General features: G+C 39.4%; 1 protein-coding gene across 1 annotated transcript in view; it reads right to left on the minus strand.

The window, feature by feature from the left end:
• Positions 1-859: 859 nt before the first annotated feature.
• Positions 860-20,453, minus strand: part of EXT2 (exostosin glycosyltransferase 2) — a gene marked incomplete at both ends in the record, with an annotated part of 75,004 nt that continues 55,410 nt past the window's right edge. The window contains 5 exons of the mRNA XM_081999960.1: positions 860-998; positions 7,312-7,394; positions 8,584-8,712; positions 9,246-9,389; positions 16,521-16,687. Of these exons, the coding sequence (XP_081856086.1) occupies positions 860-998; positions 7,312-7,394; positions 8,584-8,712; positions 9,246-9,389; positions 16,521-16,687 (662 nt within the window). The remainder of the gene's footprint in view (positions 999-7,311; positions 7,395-8,583; positions 8,713-9,245; positions 9,390-16,520; positions 16,688-20,453) is intronic.

Here is a 20,453-nt window from a genome sequence, read left to right on the forward strand (position 1 = left end):
TGGCTACAATGTAAAACCAACCTGACTGCTTTGTTTTGATAATGAAAAGCAAAAATAAAGTAAGACTTAAAGGTACATCTTTTTTTTGTACAGTACAACTAATTTTGACACAGAGTCACAGTCTCTTGCACAGATGCAGCAGAAAACCTGAGATTTACGCAGGAAGAAGTGCAGCAATTGGAGTTCTGTCCTGCAGGTCTCTGCTTTGAAAGAGACCATCCTCCCCACTGCTGTGTGTCTCAATTCACATCAAAATAATTTAAGTAAAATAAAATGCTTTGCCCTTTAAACCATGTGACAACACACAAATTTTTGTTGCTGATGATGTAAAAAAATAAACATTTGTCTCACTAGGCAGAGAAAAAAAAAGTTTGTTACATGGTTAGTTAGGTCAACAATTAAAGTCAAAAGACAGAGGCCCACCAACTGCACAGGCAACAAGCTTCTCCCAAAAGAGAGCAGCTACACATTGCAGACAGTTGCTTTGAATGGATGGATGCTTACAAACCAGAGAACTGCAGCACATTTGATAGAAGAGGTCAGTCATGCCAGTCAGACCAGAGAGCAAGATTTTGTTTTATTCTTCCAGGTGCATAGCCTCCTTTGGAGAAAAGTGTGTGTTTGACATTTCTGGGAGGACCCATGAATAGATTCAATTCTCTGAGCAACAGAGAAGCAGTTGTTCAGCTTTCCATTTCACCTTTGTAAAGGGAAGACAACATAGCAGAATACAACATTAATTCTGATCTCCCTCAGATGTAACCCACTCTCTAGCAATTTTTTTCTTCAGGGCCTTATATTCCTCATAGCACCTTTTGGGCCATCGTTTTCACCACTCAGGGTTGTCTCACTGCTGCCTTTACAAGCTGCCGATGTTGGGAAAGCTCTTCAGTTTTTCAGGAAAGTCATCTTTGTACAGGACAGGGTCAGCACGGTGCTCCACCACTTTCAGAGGCATGGTCCCAAAGACAGACGCAAACTTATTGATGCATTCAGATCTGGTGAAAGGGAAAGCAGTGTAATTAAGAACCCCAACAACTGGGCTGGCTACCAGCTCCCACACCAACATAACTGGTAGAAACCTTCCCTCCTGTACTTGGAAGTACTTCAGCCATTCTGGCTACTAGTAAATAAAGAGAGCGCCTCACTGCAGAGAGAACTGAAAAGAAGCTGGTGTTCTTTGATTTATCCATTTAATCACAGAGACGAGCAAGGGGATGCTGGCAGCAGCACATGTGCACATGGAGGTCAAAGCTTCCCTTCTCCCTCCCCCTAGAATTCCAGTCATTCTTAAAGCAATGTACATGCTGTAAACCAGAACAGATTAACTGCCAACATGTCTCTTAAAGGGCCACTGTTGGGTCAATTTGACTCATAATGAAGGTTTTGCAAAAACCAAGCCTTTGTGAAAATGGAGGGTTTTTTTTTAAAAAAAAAAAAGTCTGGTTTTTTTCAGGCTTCTTCAGAAGCTCTATCTTTTCCCACAAAAATAAACATGCCTCAGCGTATCGGCAGTTCTGATTGTACTGTAACTTAAAAGTGAAGCTGAGAAAACCTATAAAATGAAACCAAATAATTTATTTTTCTTGTCTAAATAAAGAGATATTAAGCAGTAGTGCATCACATTAGCACAAAAAAGATCAGACCATTGATAACTCTTTCAGTTTTAATAATCTCAGGTGTCAGTAATGGTGTGGAAGTGAACAGCCATGTGCTTCAGAAAACAAGCAAACAGATGTTTAACCTTATATTGCTCCTTTAACTCCTTCACTGAAAGGCACAGTACCTGTGGAAGCAGGCAGGGAAAACTTGCCTCATCTCACCACAGCCAGCACTCAGCTAAGCATTAGCTGCATACTTTATAATGCTTTTAAGAACTTCAGACACCAAGAATTGTGACAATAGTCCCCAATACATCACATTAACAGAGACAGCTACAAGAAAACAGGTCACATTTCTTTTGCCGTTCAAAACGGAAAACAAAAAAGAAATGAGTACTTTGACTCAGCTACAGAGGCTGATGTGCTGCAGGCGGTCCCAGAGCAAGTCTCTTGCTCTGCAACCACTGCACCCTCTCCCGACCCCTTCGAAGCGTTAGGGGGTCACTACGGCTCCAGGATAATTTTCCTCAACAGACCTGGTCAATCACACCAACTGAGTGTGACAGTTTTGTGATGGGGACTGCTCAACACTGCCCCAAACACTCTTTTGAAGTAGACGGGACAGCAAGACTGGTTTTCAAAATTAATTCCTCAGCCTCTGAGCCATCCCATGGCTCCCTCCTTAACTAGACTAAATGACTGGAAAACACAAAGCCCAGGTCGTTAAAATGCTACATCTCTACATAGCTGTTTCAAGCTATAATGGCCATATTTCAGGCCATTTTCTGGCCTGAGAAAAGTGTCAGAAAACTACTTTGTCTGGGTGATACATGTATAAAATATTTATACAGGTAAATGCAGATATTTCACTTTCTGCTACCTTCTCATCCCCTCGTATTTCTTCCTACCTCCAGATTAAAATCTTTGGACTATGAAACAAATTAAAAGGAATTCAGAGCATAAGAGGAAATCGTGTGCAGTGGGAAGCAACCTCTAGACTTGGCACAAGCACAATTTGCTCCAGCGTAGTACAGATCTGAAACAGCAAAGGAGCCGTCAGTCAGCACTGAAGCAAAGAGACCCAAGTAGCTGTTCAAGGTCTGCAATAAGAAGGTGAACCATTGCAAGGATGAGCTTTGGGCCCTGGGCACAGAAGGGTTACAGTAACACGGAGAAAAGGAACTGTTTTCTCCAGGAACATCGAGCAGTTTCTGTTGCCTCCACAAGATGCCCAACATGAGATACTTTAAAGACATCTGATTTTCAGATAAAGTCAGACTTCCAAATCATCTGTTACTTCTGAGAATCGTGCCTAACTGTAATCCAAGTTGTGTGTATTGGAGAAGTCTCGTGGCAGGAAAAGCACAAATTTCACAGGCAAGAAGTTAGATGCACTGGGAGATATGCATGTGAGAAGTTTGCACAGCTGCTGGCCCTCACTGGTTTCTGGAATACAAGAATACTTCTAGCCTACTGGTTCAAATCCTGCCTCTGCCAGTAATGACTGAAAGACATTGTAATGTAACAGCTGCTCAGTGGCCGGTGTGAAATGAATTAGTTATCTCAGCCTGCTGCCTGGCAGGCAGGTGTCCACGTCAGATCAGCCATTGTCACAACTGGAACTAAGCGGCACCCTCAGAGGAAAAGACAAAACTAAATGGAGAGTGGAGACAAAATTGACCTCTTGACTCCAGAGGTTATACGCCCAAATCAAAGATCATGTCTTAGGAGAAAATATCAAGATGGAATCCTTCCACAGCTAAACTTATTTTGGTGGCAAAACCATTCAAGCATACCGGTACAGTATCTTTAACCACCAAGAAACCATTTCGTTGTTAAAGAAATGAAAAATGGAAAAAAATCAGTATGTTCTAGTCACTCTGGCTGAATCAGAAAAGTTGTTCAGGAAATATAAAATTCAAAGATCAGAAACAGGCTCTTTTAGATGAAAGCCATGTCACACAGCAGCCACAAAATGTATTCAAAGGAAAGTTGCCTCTTTCAAAAAATTTTACCTCCCGCACCAAACTAAAGCCCTTGAATTCCAAAGCCGTTGCCACTTTTGGACAATATAAATCCAAAAGGGTATCTAGAATATTAAACATTCAAAGCTAGGTAGCCAAGAGAATGTAAGATGTCATCTTAGCATGGAGGGAAGGTGTTTTTCTTGTCTGTGTCAATAGTTTTGCAAATTCGTACTAACAGAGGCATGTTTGCTTCCAAGAATTATTCTTTTTTTTCCTTGCTCTGCCAACAACATGCAGTTGTGCTCAACAAGGAATTAAGACTGTGTGAACTCAGAAATTGAAAGCCCTGTTGCCCCTGGCAGACTGAGTGAACTTCATGTCTGTTAAGGTCTCTCTTAATCAGTTTCCTCTCCCGTATAACGCAAATATTTTTTGGCAGGGTAACTCTGCACCTGCAGCCTTTGGCCAACTGTTACCTGGTCAGTTTGCCTCTTCAGGGAACAGCTTCCTATTTTGGCTTTAACAAATAATAACGTGTCCTAAATAAGACACTGCTGTAAATGTTGCTGCAGGAGCAACAGCCCTTTGTTGTATTTACTGTACAGGCAGTTGCCCTCTAGGCTACATTTTACAGAGTTCTCCATTTTTGAGAGCCAGATGCAAAGATGCTAAAGGCAGAAAACTTGTTGCTACTTAAACAGCACCTGTAAATATAGGGATTATGAGATCTTCCTACAGCTTCTTCTGTGACCTGATGTAAAGGCTAACCTAGGGCAAAAAGGGGATTCTTCGTTCAAAGCTTTCTTTCGTTAATGTATTTTAATGATGGAGCTCAATAACCCTGGGGACTGAAGTCTTTTTTTTATCTCAGAGAAATTACACAGCAGGAAGAATAGCACTGTTGGCTTTCCCATGATTCACTGTAAATATCCTTCAGTATTGGTAAAAAAAAAAATCTCTTATTAAGAGAGAGAGAGCCCAACTGTACCATCCTCCTTTTGTCTCTGCTGAGAGTGCCAAAAGGCCCAACAGAACTGGTTAGTTACATGTCTATCCTGGACAGATCTCCACTGACTTCTCAAACCTTTTAGACTCATCAGGCAGTTGCTGGGCATCTCTCTGCTATTTCTGAACCAGAAACCTAACACTAAATGTTGTGCATGCCCATGACAACTCTGATAAACTGTTTGTTTTACATACAGTAGGTTGATCCCTGGACATCCGGGCAAGTAATTAGCTCTGACTACCTGCTTGCTATTTCTGAATGCTAAAAAACAAGGAGTCAGGCACTTTGGGAAGCTGGAAATGAAGCTGATAAAGGCTCTTTGCCTGATACCCTAGGTATTGTTCTTGGTACCCTATCTGTACAAAGTCATTCTTTTATAATATGGCAAGGATTCCCTGATGCATGAACTTTTTCTATTCAGATTCTCTCCTGATCCTGAAAATAGCTAGTGTGTGTATACATATATATACACACATACATACATACATATATTTTATATATATATGTGTGTGTGTGTGTGTGTATACACAAGAGCTATAAGAGCTTTACTCACTGCTAAGTTAGGAAAATTTGCTCTAGCAGTTGCTATCATTTATTATCCATTTAAAATGAATAGCTAGCTTAGAAGATTCAAAAAGAGAAACCCTTTCAGATTTTCAAATAACTTCCTTATATTGAAGGTAGATAACAACATAGGGCAAGAAGGTATTAGGTATAGCATGCAGTTTCAGTACAATATTAATGATCTTCAAAATGAAGCCTGAATATACCCAAACTATATATCCCCCCCAGATTTTCTCCTGCACTCAGACTCTATCCCAGCATGTACTCCTTTGGCTGGGCAAATAAAAGTATATGGATTTGTAGTACATCTAACATTTCCCACAACCCAGCTATCTCCACTCTTGGAAACTACAGAGAAGCAGAGCAACAGTTTAAACATGTTCTCAATAAACTGTCAATGATACTTTACTCTCAGGATACAAGAATTACCATAGACATGGAAACATGACCTTTACTCTGCATCATAATGCACTTCGGAGCAAAAAGCACTTTTTCATCTTCTGTTTTTATAGTGTTCACCTTAATGAGAACCTAGTTCATGACCAAAATTCCTATGTGCTGTTGTAATGCTACTAGTACCATCACAGTGAAGCTCAACTGGTTTCAGGTACTCCACCCTGTAAGCCAGTGCAGAATTGCTAGACACAGGACAACCTCTTGTGCTCCCCCTTCAGCTAACATTTATAATCTATAAAGCTTCCAGACTCTTCCTTAAGAAGTTTTCTGCAGAGTTATTTTTAACATCTTCATGGGGTACGTTTTACTTCTGACCTGCATACTCCTTTTTTTAATCCATCCTTATTATATATTGAGTCTAAACACTTTGTCACTAACCTTGGCGGTTATGCTCTTCAATGCCTGGCACGATGCTTGGTTAATAATGAATCAGCCAAACTACATATGTGTTCATGTGTGCTGTGTAATGCGTATTTACACATCAGACAGACACAAGTATGCAGTCTTCTTGTAAATAAGCCCCCAACCTACTAACCAGTTGTGCATTAGTTCACTGCATATATTACAATACATAAATATCATTTACATTGCTAAAGGCCAGTAAACGGATACAACACTTTAAATTTGCTGAGTACTGCAGAGGAGGACAGAAAAAAGCTCATTGTTAAGATCATAACCATGGTAACTGGTAAGATAACCATGTTATGTCTCTCAGTTCAAATCTGAAATGGTCTATTTTAAATGGAGGTCAGATTTTTAAAAATTTTGTCACCTCTTCTGGTGGTGTCTTCCAGCACTATGGCTACCCCTGCTTACCTACCCCACCAATTCTACGGCTGCAAATTGTTTTTCCCAAAGTTTGCAGGAGAGATACAACAGCCCAAGAAGCGTTAGGTGATATGCCTTTGTCAGTCCTAGATCTCAGGTTAATTCCACGAAGTAACTAGTATGTACGCTTACTGTCAGAGAGCCCTTTTCAAACATGGGTGTTGAACAGCTTTGTAAAAGTGAAAAGACTTTCCCTTATTTTACACATTCAGAAGCCAAGGCAGAGGGAAGTTTAGTGTCCTGGTCAAGGTTGGGAAGCCATTTTACTGTAAAGCAGGGAATTGCAACTCTTATACTTACTAACTTTCAGTATTTCAAACTAAACATTTGCTGCCGTTCCAAATACACACTTAATTTCAAAATTAATTTCCCACAAAAATATAACATGCAATTGTGCAGGCAAATGCTCTTCATTAGTGGAAGCAACGTGCTCACGATCTTTGTAGGAAAGAATGCACAAACATCAATTCAAATAACATTGTTAGTAATTTATATCCTTGTTACTCTTTGGTAAGCTAGCAACTGTCTGGTTTAAAAAAAAAAATTCTCGTACTCATTACAGTTGATGTTCCATGGCAAAAGAGAAATGTCATATTACTGAAAGTACTTCCAACAACCCGAATTTCATATGTGTCCTATACGCTTTACAGCAAAGCTGCTAAAAATTGTGCTCTTCTAGAGTCCTTGTGTGTAGTAGTCCACTTTTCAGTGTCACATCATCCATTGTAGGAATGGCTTATGCTGATCAAATCCATGCAACATTCTTTCAGAATTAGTAATTTACAGAAATACAATCAGTTAGCATTTTTGATCTTAATTTAATGAGACACAGGATAAGATTCTAAGGATCAGAACAAGGCAATCAGAGGAATAAAGGGTGGTCGCTCACCTTTCCACCATGTGCGTCTGGTCCAGCGATAACCCATCAATTGCTGTGCATTCTGGACATTTGAACTTCTTTCGTGGGGTCACCTGCAGAAAGGCATGCCAGATATCATCAACAGAAGGGACATTAATCTCCTTGCACAGAGAGCAGTGCAATACCTCTGAACATGCCTGCAGTGTAAGCTGAGCTGTCTCTAAAAGAGGGGGGGGGCAACAACAACAACAAAAAAGCCAATCCATTCCTCCATTCAGCTCCATCTGGCCTGGCTGACTGCAAAATTCACAGGGGCCCAATAAAAACGGCTTGGAGGGGTTTTTCCTTCTGTAACTGAAAAGAAATGGCGATGACAAGCTCCTTAATTCCTGTTTAATGACTGTTTTCTCACTGCCAAGGTCCCTGTATAAACACCATTTGTTCTTGCAGCCATAACAGCGATGAAATATAGCTTCCCATACTTCACCGTAACGTTAATCCAACAGACGCTCTTTTGCTCACTCCAGTTAATAGCTGACTGGCAAACTCTGCAAGGCTCTCCAAATCGCACAGAGGTGCCAAATTACTCTGCTGTGCCCTCATACAGCTCAAAAACTTTTTCAGCAAAAACACACACTTTTATCTTCTAAAGACTTTTCTAGGAAATGCAGCCACCAGTCCCAGTAAATGATGATGGACAGATGGGAAAATGGACCCTGCTAATTGAAGTAACGCCTGGTGGCCTCTAAATCTCATTCCAAGTTGACACACTTTGAAATGAATGTACAGAGTGAATGTCCAGACCTGAAAACGTGTCGAAACATGTCAGGAAATTAATTCAGGGATAAAAAGTTCATTTAAAGCTGATCTTGCAATTAACATTCTTGCAATTAACATTCCTATAAATCAGCTGTTGCCAGGCCATGACAGAGCGAGCTGTGGACAGTTGGCAATTTCTTTCCTCTAGTGATCTCAAATAGTTAAAATATATGTATGTGGGGTGTGTATATATCCACACATATATATATAGCTATCATTTAAATTACCTTTTTCATACCTCATCTAGGTGGCTAAAATAACCACCAGAAAAAGCTGTTAAAAAACAATTCTCTGTTCCCAGTTAGCAAAAAAGTTTTACTAAAAGGGCTTTTCTATCATGGAAGGAGAACAAGACACCATACCAGGAGTAAATGAGAGAAAAAGGAAGATTAAGTAATAAATTAAAGCCTAATAAATAAATTTATATGAGTATGTACAGGATGTTTTTTAATTTTGTAAAACTAAACTGCAGAAAAGTCCCACCTTAATGACTGATTTGCCAGTGACATTTGCCACTAGAAAATTCATGGCAATATCTTCACAATTCATATGAGCATCCACCCAATTCTTGATGTCTCCAGGCATTTTGTAGGTGTAAAGATAGTTGAAATACTGCAGGATAGAGGGAGAAGGGGAGAGAGAGAGAAGATAATTTTAAGTACAGCTGCAGTAGCTCTAAAACTCTAAATATTTCAGTCACTGAACAGCAGGCAGCTAAAGATGGATTATGGGCAAACTGGGATACTGCCCTCAACCAACTACTACGTTAGCAGATAGAAAATCTTTTTTGGGTGCTTACTTGCATAATTACTCCTTTCCTGACCAGCACACAAATTTCTTTACAATTGGTTTTCTATTCTTAAGCTGCTAGCTGCAAAGCTACGTTCACTGCAAAATTTGCTATGTAGTTACAGGTCATGCAAACCGGCAAGAGTTCTGTCAAGTTCATGGAGGTAATGGTTTTATTTTACAGGCAGAGACAGCAACTGAAAGAGGCTTAGGGAAAGTTTGCAATTGGTGCTCTGTTGTAGAAAACACAATCGTGGCACCAACAAAACACTCACAGAACAGTGACAGAAACACATACACCTCTTCAAAAAAGGTTCATGTTGTACATTACCAGTATATTACAAGTCAAATATTACCTTGTGATAAAACGCTGCCCCAGTGAGCACCATTGAGACTTCATTGGTCCATTCTGATTCATATTTCCATTTGTTCATCTCATGGTCCCAAAGATGCAGGCGGCCTGGATATCCAACCAACCTGTCAGGGAACTCACGCCAAACCTGAAGAGAAAGGAGATGTGACACACTGCTAACCAGGCCTGCACAGCAAGCAAACGTAAATATGCGGATGCAACACATCTGCTTTGGGAGGGTAGAGTTCCAGTGGTGCAAAGACCACTTCAATTCTTTTAAGTCCCAGTTCTTGGATTAGGAAGCTGCCTGGAAGAAGTACGAGAAAGCCTAAGCTTGCTTTGGGAGGACCCTACAAGTCAGGGAAGCTGTGGTCCCAGAGCAAAAGGCCACTAAAGCAGTGCTAACTTCCTTGTTGTAGAGAAATACAACCCACTATTCAAAAAGATTTTAACACTAACTAAAACCAAGCATGATTAAAATGGAACTTCTGATGTTCACTTTGGTAGATATGGCTACAACCTAACTACTTTCACAGCTGGCTTTGGATCTAACCAACCTGCTTCCTTGGATAGGAACAGGCTTAAAACAGGCTTATATTCTAATATTTCTGGTATTCTTTAGTGGGTGCTTGGATGGATCTACTGCTACATGGAAGGCCTCTTTGCCCTTGACTTGTTCCAGACAGCTGGATATAATCAAGATACCATCCTTGTCACTCCATACATTATTTTGTAGCTGACTACAGGATCAAACACAGTAGACAAGAACACGGAGAAGGGCATCATTAACGCAACCCCAGTTCTCCACGCTGCTGGCCACATTAAATAATGGACAACTTTTGCATTAGGAAAAAAGGAAGAAAGGATTATAATTATTTAGAAGGGTCCGAACGCTATTTGCTTGCTAAATACACAGTTTGTGTTTTTGCTGATCAATAATAAAGTCAGTATTTATCTGCATTATTTGCAAATGACTCAAAATCTGTTATTTAATCCAAATAACTGCTAGGTTAGTTGAAAGAATATGAATCTTGACTCTCTGATGCACAGTGTTAGGTCATAAGAGTTTCTGTTTCAGGCTGGTAGTATATAAATACCTCCCCCGCCTCCCAAATTTCACTGTGTATGCAAGATCACCACCACCACCACCACCACCATATCTCATGAATCCCCAATGCTCACTTCACTAGCAAACCTCTTTTCTGTGCACAAAAGGGAAGGGAATCCTACAGCTGAATGTCCAGTAAAGAAAGTATTATCTGGAATTCCACCATCCTGCAAACCTCACCTCGTCAGCAGTTCACTTTGGGCACTTTCTACGTGCCAGTATGTTTCAGTTGGGAGGCCTGGACTATAAGGAGTCCATGCAAGTATTTTGTCAAAACAAATATGATAAAATAATCAGCTTTAAGTCACTGCTTCTGTATCCACATTTCTGTGATTCTGCATTACTATATACCTTTTCATCTATACATCTCAACACATTTTATTGCTGTCAGTTAATATAGCTTCAGAATCCCATGATGAGAGCAGTTATTATTTCAAACGTACAGATGAGGAAACCTGCCAAAAATCATACAGGAAACAAGAATGGGAACCAGATCTTCTGACTCCCCGACTTGTACTTTATCCAAAAATCAATCTTTCTAGACAGTTCTAGGGCACAAGTGCTGGGATAGTATTTGGACAGGACAATGCTCTAACAGAGGGCTCTTGAAAACAGGGATGACTTGGAACTCAAGGAAGAGAATTCATAGGATGTTGTTACAAGTTGGTGCCATCAGGTAATTAAAAAAGTACAGGTTTTTGGCAGGCAAGCCAGTGAAGGCTTGAGATACCTATTTTGACATGAAGTCAAAAACGTTAATAAAGAATGGCCAAAGGTATTACCACTCCTTCTTCCAAAACTTTATTCCTCGCTCTCCAGGACTCAAAAAATTGATTATTTAATTGACGATTTAATATTTTTTTAAAACCTGACTATTAAAATGTCCATCTCCTAGCTGTTGGAAGGCACTACCACATAAGCTACTGAGGCTCAACAAAGGATTTGACAGAACACTACAGATCTGCACTGTATTGGGCTAAGAATTCTTGTACAGAGAATGGCATGTGCATTAAAGGCAGCTGAAGGAAAGATTAAATTCAGCTACTGCTTCCCAAGGGACTTCAGTGCCTTCACAACACAGAACCGTAGATTCATATGTCTTCTAGTTTTTGCCCTTGGTGTCATCTTCCAGAGTCCAAATGACATAAAATAAAAACTAACTATAACGCGTGTTACCCATACAGATTTATTTGTATCACTGTAAAGCTCAACCCTGCCATGACTCTGGCCCCTGAAAATTGTCAGTTTGATGCATCTAAAAAACAACTTGGTTGCTTTAAACAAAGATTCCTTTTAAAAGTATTGCCATCAAAGTCAGTGGAAAATCTTGGCTTTTTCATAATGTTCATTACTAGCTCATTCAATGGTAATTACTGGAAAGGCTCCAAATAGCTGCATCCAGCTCATTGCCCAAATCCATACATATGTTTTGTGCCAAAATGTATATATACAGCTACTACTTATAAGGAAGCTTTCAGAACAAAAATAGCGGTAACAATTCTTATACTACTCTCTATTTTTTACTACTGTCCATTTTCTTATTTGATGGTTGCCTATAATTTATTAGTCTGTTAGGAATACATTCCATTTTAGCCAGTGATCTTATTAGGTTTCTCAGACTAAAGAAGGATAGCCTGATTTAATACTGGTAAGGGACACATTCAAGGAAAAGCTTATTGCCAAGTGAAGAGGAGGTACGCTTCTTTGCAGACAACACTATTCCAATGACTCTGCTAGACAACTCTGAGGATAAATATTTTTGGACAAAGCATCTCCCAGATGAAAAGTCAAATAGAAGTTGACGTGGTAGTTTTACTAAAAATCTTGTAAAAGACACCAAGAGAAAATGATCGTAATTTTGTTTCCAAGCCGAGTTCCCCAAGTGACAAAAACAGCCTAGCTAAAACACCCTCCAGAGACTCACCTCTCCACAGCTCTCCTGCCTCCTAGCCTCAAATATTCTGTGCTGTTTTGCTGTGCCATCAGAACAGCTGCCACAGCTCATTCTCCATGTAGCCAGAGGACAGAGAAGCACCTCCTTTTCCAGAATATATTCCAACATTTATGCATTAATGTAGTCTAATAAATTTAAGTCACATGCAACTTCAGGAACTGGCTACTTACAACTAGAAAATTTTTAAATTTAATAAACAGAAAAATAATCAGCATTTCCAAAGCTACCATGGCAACACTGTAAGAATGAAACACTGACTATCCTCTGCGAATGAAAGAAAACCCAATCAATCAGTATTCCTGCTCTCCTCCCAGAGGTCCATCCACTTTTAATTCTCCCCTGGCCCTTAAAGAGATGGTGTGTGCTATTATTAAAAAACAAAGCAAAATGTAAACAGAAAGCCCATTAAAAGATAAGCGATGCTTCACATGCACACAATTTGTAAAATAACTTCAATTTGAAGAAGAGCTTTGAATGTGGCCAGCTGTTACCCATGGAGAAGTCTTCTGGTAAACAGAGTTACATTATTCCTTCTAGAACAGAATGCTGAAAAATACATTTTTAACAGTCAAAATGGGTATGGAAGAATTCTTCTAAAGAGGGCTTTCAAAGGCTTTATGGTGATTTTAGCCTAGTAAAACATGCAATTCATCAGAGAGTTGATTTTTTTTAAAGAATTCCAGAGATGTGAAGCACTGAAACACAGCTCTGACACAGAGTAAGATCGTTTACTAGCAGTAGGCAAAAAGCTTCCAACAGCAAAAACACAAACTTAGCAATGCACCAAAAAATATTTTCTATTAACAAAAAGAGCATGCACTCAGAGCAATAATCCAAATTTAGATTATTCCTATTATTACTGTAATAAAAATACTTTGTAAGGATAAAGTGCTGTGTAAGTACCTAATAAGAAATCTTCATGAATTTCATACTTGGAAACTGTTAAGCCCACTTTTCCAGATGATAGAAATTCTAAGCCATCTGTCCTGAGGCCAGCTGAGACACAGAGGTGGGAACACTACAAGGCGTGCTTTCAGTCCCACATTCAAACACCAAGCACTTCAGGAGCAGCCAATGGTTCTGCTTTAATTTTTTAAGATTTTGATAATCTAAATACTTGCTCCTTTTCTTGGGTGTCTCTGATACTCCCTTTGTGAACAACAAAGATTGGTAAGTGGGGAAGAAAGTTGTCTATCCCTAACAGTTTTTTGTCCAGTGCCCCGAGTCACCCATGTGATTTCATCATGCAACTTAACAGAAATACTTTTTTCAAAGTCAGAATGTCAGAAGTATTCTTCTGCTACCTTAATACAGCAGCACATAGGGACTATTTTTCTGCTTGCTCCAATAGATTTATGCAATGTCATAAATCACTGTACCATAATAGTTCACTTTTAACAAGTAAAAAATGCCCGACACTTTGAGTGTTACTATAATTTTTTATGGCTGAAAGTGTACAGAGATCAAAGTTTTCTGGTTTTTTTTTAGGCTTGCTCTATACATTCAGACAAGTCTGTGACAGAGGGGGTTTTGCCACATGTTCAAATGTAAAGTCTCAAGGATGTCAGGAGGAGAAAAGAAAATTACCAAATGTCACGTTTCCAGCCCTTCTTATGACCAAAGCAGAAGCAGACATACTTTTAAAAGAAAACTTTCTAGTAACATTATATGCTGCTACTGTTCCCTCTGGATCCCCCTGCAAATGAGTCAAGAGCTTGAGAGATACTTTTCTGGTAACACACATAAACAGATAAATAAATTATCACAGGCTGAGGACAATTTAAACATCTGGGAGCCAGCTCAGGCCTGTCAAGCAAGTCACAGACACTCAGGGAAAGGAAAGATCAATCTTCAGCCCCTGATTTCTGTGCCAGAGAGTAGGAACTACATCACCTACCCTCTATACGAGGAAAATTGTGCATTTATAAAATAATCCACTGTGCTTCTGTATTCAAAGACACTTCTATGCATTTCTTTTACGGGGGGCAAGGGGGAGAAGCGATCTCAGAATAGAAGGATTCAAACTACCCACCGGTTTGTCTCAGCTAACTGCTCAATAAGGCATTTTAATTTTCCATCAATGTGGCTGTGTAGTAAGTTGAATTCCCAGAATAAAAAAGTAATAGTATTTATAATAAAATGCAAAAAACTGCAAAAGCAATAGTTTTTAGTCTGCCACACTAAACAATCTCGTGTCCAGTTACATTCACACACTGAATATTAGGACTGTTACTCAGATAGTCCCTTCAACCAATGCCTATGGTCCACAGAAGGCCAATAAATTAGCCAGCACAGTCCAAGAGCTAGACCTGGGGATGAAGAGTTGTAAGTCCCAACTGTCACCTAAACACACTGACTATAGAGGAATTCACATCAACTTTTCTTTGCCTCATCTTTTTTTTCATGAGGATAACCCTTTCCTGCCTAAGTGGTGAAGTTACAGATATTCTCCACTGAGGATGTTTAAATTAATGCTTCAGACACCCGAATGCCACAGTTTTGCTTCTCAAAACTTCTGGCTGACACAGCTGAAACTCAGTTTGAATCTCTGCTTTAAAGCCCTCCAGGCCTGCTTTGCCTACTTTGTGAGTAGCAGAGACTCACTTGGAACTACTTACAAGGTCACTTAGGTTTTTATATAACTTATTTTTATTTACTTTGAGACAGCTCAATAAAAATGAAAATCAAACTGCAAACGGAGCCAGGATTTACACACTATGCATGTTATGGATTTGCTATCTTTCATCCCATCAGTTCACCCTCAGAACTAGTAGTTATAGCACCAACAGAGGCAAAAGTAAGTCAGCTTGCAGAACTGCCAACACTTGATTGCCCTGCCATTGCAGTGTGGTGTTTAAAACATTCCGTGTAGACAACACAGTATAGAGAAGGCATATGTGGCCAAAAACCCCCTTCCTTCAGTTGTCTTCTCTTCATTCCATCTCTCACACTTCATGTACTAGCCCGTTACACTTAACCTGGCAAGGGAAGTATTTCCTTTCTGGAGACATACATGATAGATTAAACCTCTGTCTCCACTACTTAACATCTTTGTTATTACATCAGCATACCTACATCACCACAAGTCATTTCTTGAGTCCAAAAGCTCTTTACTTGCTAACAGTCTCTTTCACTTGAGAGGGAGAAAGAGCCGTATTTTACCATACACGTATTTACGATAAAGAAATACTTCCAACATCTCAAAAAATAGCATCTTTTGTTAACAGCTACTCTCAAGATTGTTAGAAATGAGACAACTATCACATTTCGTTTGTTTTCTACCCTTCAGAAAAGTGGTTTTCATCATTTCTCTCAATTTAAGTAATAGATTTGTGTTCTAGCTCTCATGTATGAAGCCTGGTGTTGTTTTGCTCTTGATATTGCAGGTACAGGTGTGACTAAATGATTCAAACCTTTCTTAAAATATGATATTACATTTTCTAATGTTTCTGATTTATTTACAAATACAGCATGTTTGTCTTAAATAGACACATATAATAGTAACGTCAAATGATGGACTGCGTCATATACTCAAATACAAATGGAAAACAAAAATTAACTCATTGAAACCAAACTTCTGGAAGGAAGATGACAGTGTTGCTGTAAGTGAACTTTTTAACAAACAACTCAAATGTCTTTGAAGACTTTCACCTCCTTGTACTGCCCTGGGTAACTGATTTGGACAAACTTTCTTTTTGTTGATACCCTCATTAAAACAGCAGCTGTTGAAGCTTTGCCATTTCAAGCATACGATATATGCATCCCCTCCTTGACATTCTTCAGTTCCTCATTTCATTGCACTCCACCTTACTTTGGCATGTCCTCAAGAGGCCTCCTCTGTTCCCAGCACTTAATCTCTGAAACTTGTCTTGTCCATCAAGGCACATTAACTCGGATAGCACTTCTGATTTGTCTGAAAACTGTTTGAAACCATTAGGAAGAATGCAATTCAGAGTCTCCAGACTGCTTCCATTACACCAATTACACAACGTTTTCTTGGAGTCTCTTGGCATTACTGTGCCAATTACCGAAAAGTTTTCTGTTAGCGGACAGTTTTTTCCATAAGTAATGACTATTCAGTTAGCATTGAACTGTTAATGGTAAAGAGAGATACAACAGTCTGAATCAGCAGACTGTGCAGTGATTCCTCCACTTTACGTACACATGCAATGTTGAAGTGGACAGCCTAAGAGACAGGAAAAAAAAAATTCTCTTACCTCATAGCCGAACTGGAGTTCATCTGAGGTTAGCATAATGATATCATCATCAATAGCCAACACTGCTTCTGTTTCAATCTCATCATAGGGGAAGAAGCGGTTACTAAGTTTGTTTTCCGCAGTCCTAACAACTTTCAGGGGAACACGAATCTTTGGCCAGAGGGAGTCTAGAGAGAAAAATTAAAAGAAATATTATAGTATACTTCTGAACAAGTCTGCACATCTGTCTTAGCTTCTCTTTACTCTTTTTTTTTCACAGCCTAAACAAAATCTTCTTAATGGCCAATTTACACCTGACTTTCAGTTAGGCAAACATGTAAGCATATGAAGGCAAAAGAGAAGTTAAGCTACATTTCCCTCTTTTGCTCTCTACAGAGAACTTCACAGACATATGGGGGATAACTGACGCAAAACAGCAGTCTGCAATAATTGCACAACAAGACTTAGCAATACTATCTATTGGTTTAGGACACACAGCAAGAAAAGATATTTTATTCAGCTGCAACTATTTAAAAGAATTTGAAGAAGCAGTATACAATCACTGACTGCAAGTTTAGGGTCATAAAGAATTTGAAAAAGAATGTTAGTTCTATCAAGTGCTGAGAAAAAAAAAATATTAATTTTTATCAATTAAAAATCTAGACATACCTAAAATGTTAATCACTATTGACAGTTAAGGAGTAGATTGTGTGTGTAATTTCTTTCATCTTCGAAGTCCTTCGTGACCGTGATAAATTAAGCTAGATAAATGCAAAAGGATCCTACTTGCACCCTACAGCATCCTTACAAGTAGAATAGAGCACTGGAGTACATAATCATGAAAATTCACAAGTCAAATAATGCTTTAACTAGCAAAAAAAACCCCTGTAGATACAAAACTGGATCCAATTCATTCTACAATGACATTAGATTTCCATTTCTTGCTATGTGTTTAAAATGTAGCACCTTAAGCATCACATTAACAGTTTCTGCAGGCTTTTGTATACATTGGATTTTTTTTTCCAAATCCTATTCTACTCCTACAAAAGTATAACTGCAGGCCATAAGTATAGAGCACCAAGCTAAAAGACACACAACTAAGGACCAAATATTAAACATGAATTCTAAATGCACATATTTAACCATGTACATTTCCTAGCATGAAGCTTAACAGTAGTTATTATTACAGTACAATGCATCCCGAAAGCATGAATTCATCAAAAAGTAGCTAAATTAATAGCTAAACAAATAGATAAACAAGTACAAATGTAATTTGTTGCCTTTCACAATAATTTCACAATTCTTTCACAATAAACATATATTTTAAGGAAAATTCAAGGGAAAAGAGAGCATTGTAAGATGAGTCTAAATACTTTGTGAACAGCAGACACATGAGTTTCTTACACTGGTGAAATGCAGGGAATGACAATGGTATATGGTAAGAAAAATAAGCAAAAATACTTTAAATCAACTACAAAGTGACTGCTCAGAGAATTTATAAGTTGTTCCCTGTGTCAAATGAAAATGTGTATAAAGATACCTCTCAAGGGAGGTGATCCTTCCCCCCTGCTCAGCACTGGTGAGGCCACCCCTGGAGTACTGTGTCCAGTTCTGGGCTCCTCAGTACAAGAGAGATATGGACACATTGGAGAGCATCCAGCAAAGAGCCATGAGCCATGAAGATGATGAAGGGACTGGAGCACCTCTCCTATGAGGAAAGGTGGAAAGAGCTGGGACTGTTTAGCCTAGAGAAGAGAAGGCTCAGAGAGGGTCTCATTAATATGTACAAATACCTGAAGGGAAGATGTACAGATAATGGAGCCAGGCTCTTCTCACTGATGCCTAGTGACAGGACCAGATGCGACGGGCGCAGATTGGAACAGAGGAGGTTCCCTCTGAACATGTGGAAGATTCCCTGTTTCACTGTGAGAGTGACTGAGCACTGGCACAAGCTGCCCAGGGAGGTGGTGGAGTTTCCATCCTTGGAGATATTGAAAAGCCATCTGGAGATGATCCTGTGCAACCTGCTCTAGCTGAGCCTGCTTGAGCAAGGGGGTTGGACAGGATGATCTCCAGGGATCCCTTCCAAGCTCAGCCATTCTCTGATTCTATGGAAAGTCGAGTCTGTAAGAACTGACATTGGGCCCGAGGCCACTGAAATTTTCATCAGTCATCTGAAATACATATAAATTGCCAGTGCAATCTGCAAGTGACACAAAGCCTGGAGACATGAAAAACAGTGAGGACAATAAGGTCATACAAGAGCAGTTTGGACTGCTTAGTAAACTAGGTGCATGTGAACAAAAAACAGACTGACACAACTCAACACACAGTGAAACACTAGGACCAAAGCAACTTTTTCCCTAAAAGGAGCTGCTGAAAAGGATTAAAGGGTCAGACTGGACCTTAGGTCTCAGCATGCTGCTGGGGCAAAATGAAATAATGTAATTCTTGTGTATGTAGATGGATAAGTAGTAAGAAATGGGGCAACAAGAGTGGAGGGCAATTTTCCCTGTATGCAAACATAGTCAGATAGATGCTAAAATACTGTTTAATTCTGGTGTATTTTTCAAAGCACATTAAAGCACTAGAAACGGTGCAGGAAAGAACCACATAAGTTATTTAAGGGCAGGAGAAAATGCCTTATGGTGGAACTTGGAGATCAATCTGTCTAGCTTATTAACAGAAGGAACAAAAAGTGGATTTGATTAACATGTACAAGTATTTACACAGGAAGAAAAATGCCACATATTTTCAACCAACTAGAGAAAGACATAACAAAAAACAATGACTGGAATCTGAAGCCAGGCAAATTCAAAGTATAAATACGACAGACATTTTTAATAGTAACAGTGGTTAGCCTCTGGAGGAAGCTAACAAGGACAGCAGCTGATTCTGTACATCTTGTCTTTGAACAAGAGTGGGTATTACTATAGAAGATGTGCTCAAGTTAGGTAGAAGTCACTGAATTGAAAAGAAAGGTGATGTGGTAATTCGTGTCTTACAGGTCAAGCCATGTGATCTTTCTGTCCCTTCTGCCTCAAACTCTATGAATCTATGAATGCTTACAAGTAAAACTTGCTCCCAGGAACGAGTGTCCATGTCCACATTGCCACTGGGCCTCTCAGATTTAACAGCTCACACAACACTCTTAAATAAAACACAGAGCTGCACACTGCTTAAAGACATCAGAGTCCAAACACTACTTCACTGGGAAAACAAAGCTGTCTTTCCAAACCACACCAAGAGTCTTCAAAAGTCAGTTTTTCTTGGAGCTGTATTTTAGAAAGAAGGATTGGCATACATGGGTGGCCAAAAGAAAGGAGAAGAAATACACAGTGATATTTACTGGCAAAATTTGTATTCAGTTTCCTACCCCGAGGTTTTTCCTGTGAGATTGAAAAAGTGACTGTAAAATCTACCTTTATCTGGGTGGTCTTGTAGACCATGGCCTGTATTTGACATGTATGCAAATTCTTATCCAGTTTTACTCAACTTTTTTCCTTCTAGCAGAAGGCAAGAGGCAGCACCCCAAAGACCGATGCCACTTCAGTTGCTTGTAATATTGATTAGTAGCCAGTCAGAAGGGTTCAACCACACCACTGATGGGCTCCAATGGAAGTCACAGTGAGCCAGCAGCTGAGGAGATACAGCAAGTGCCTTGGGGCCACAACAAAAATGTTCAAGAGCCATGGATTCAAATTACAGTGCAATGAGCTCATTTTATTCTCAGCACTGTAAGGTCTTTGAAATCTCCTGCTTGAACCATAATCTGAAACAATGATTCCAGCAGGACACCACTGATATGCCAAAATTTTCATCTTACTAGTCATCTTAACCTCAGGACGCAGTAGCACCGAATGACTGGAACCATTTATTGCAAATTAGCACTCTCAAGTCAACTCACTGCTTTCTCACTGGTTTACCAGTATCCATAACATGCAAGTATTCGTA

The sequence above is a fragment of the Phaethon aethereus genome, assembly GCF_964289735.1.
Source record: "Phaethon aethereus genome assembly, chromosome: 5".
NCBI classification, from domain to species: Eukaryota; Metazoa; Chordata; class Aves; order Phaethontiformes; family Phaethontidae; genus Phaethon; species Phaethon aethereus.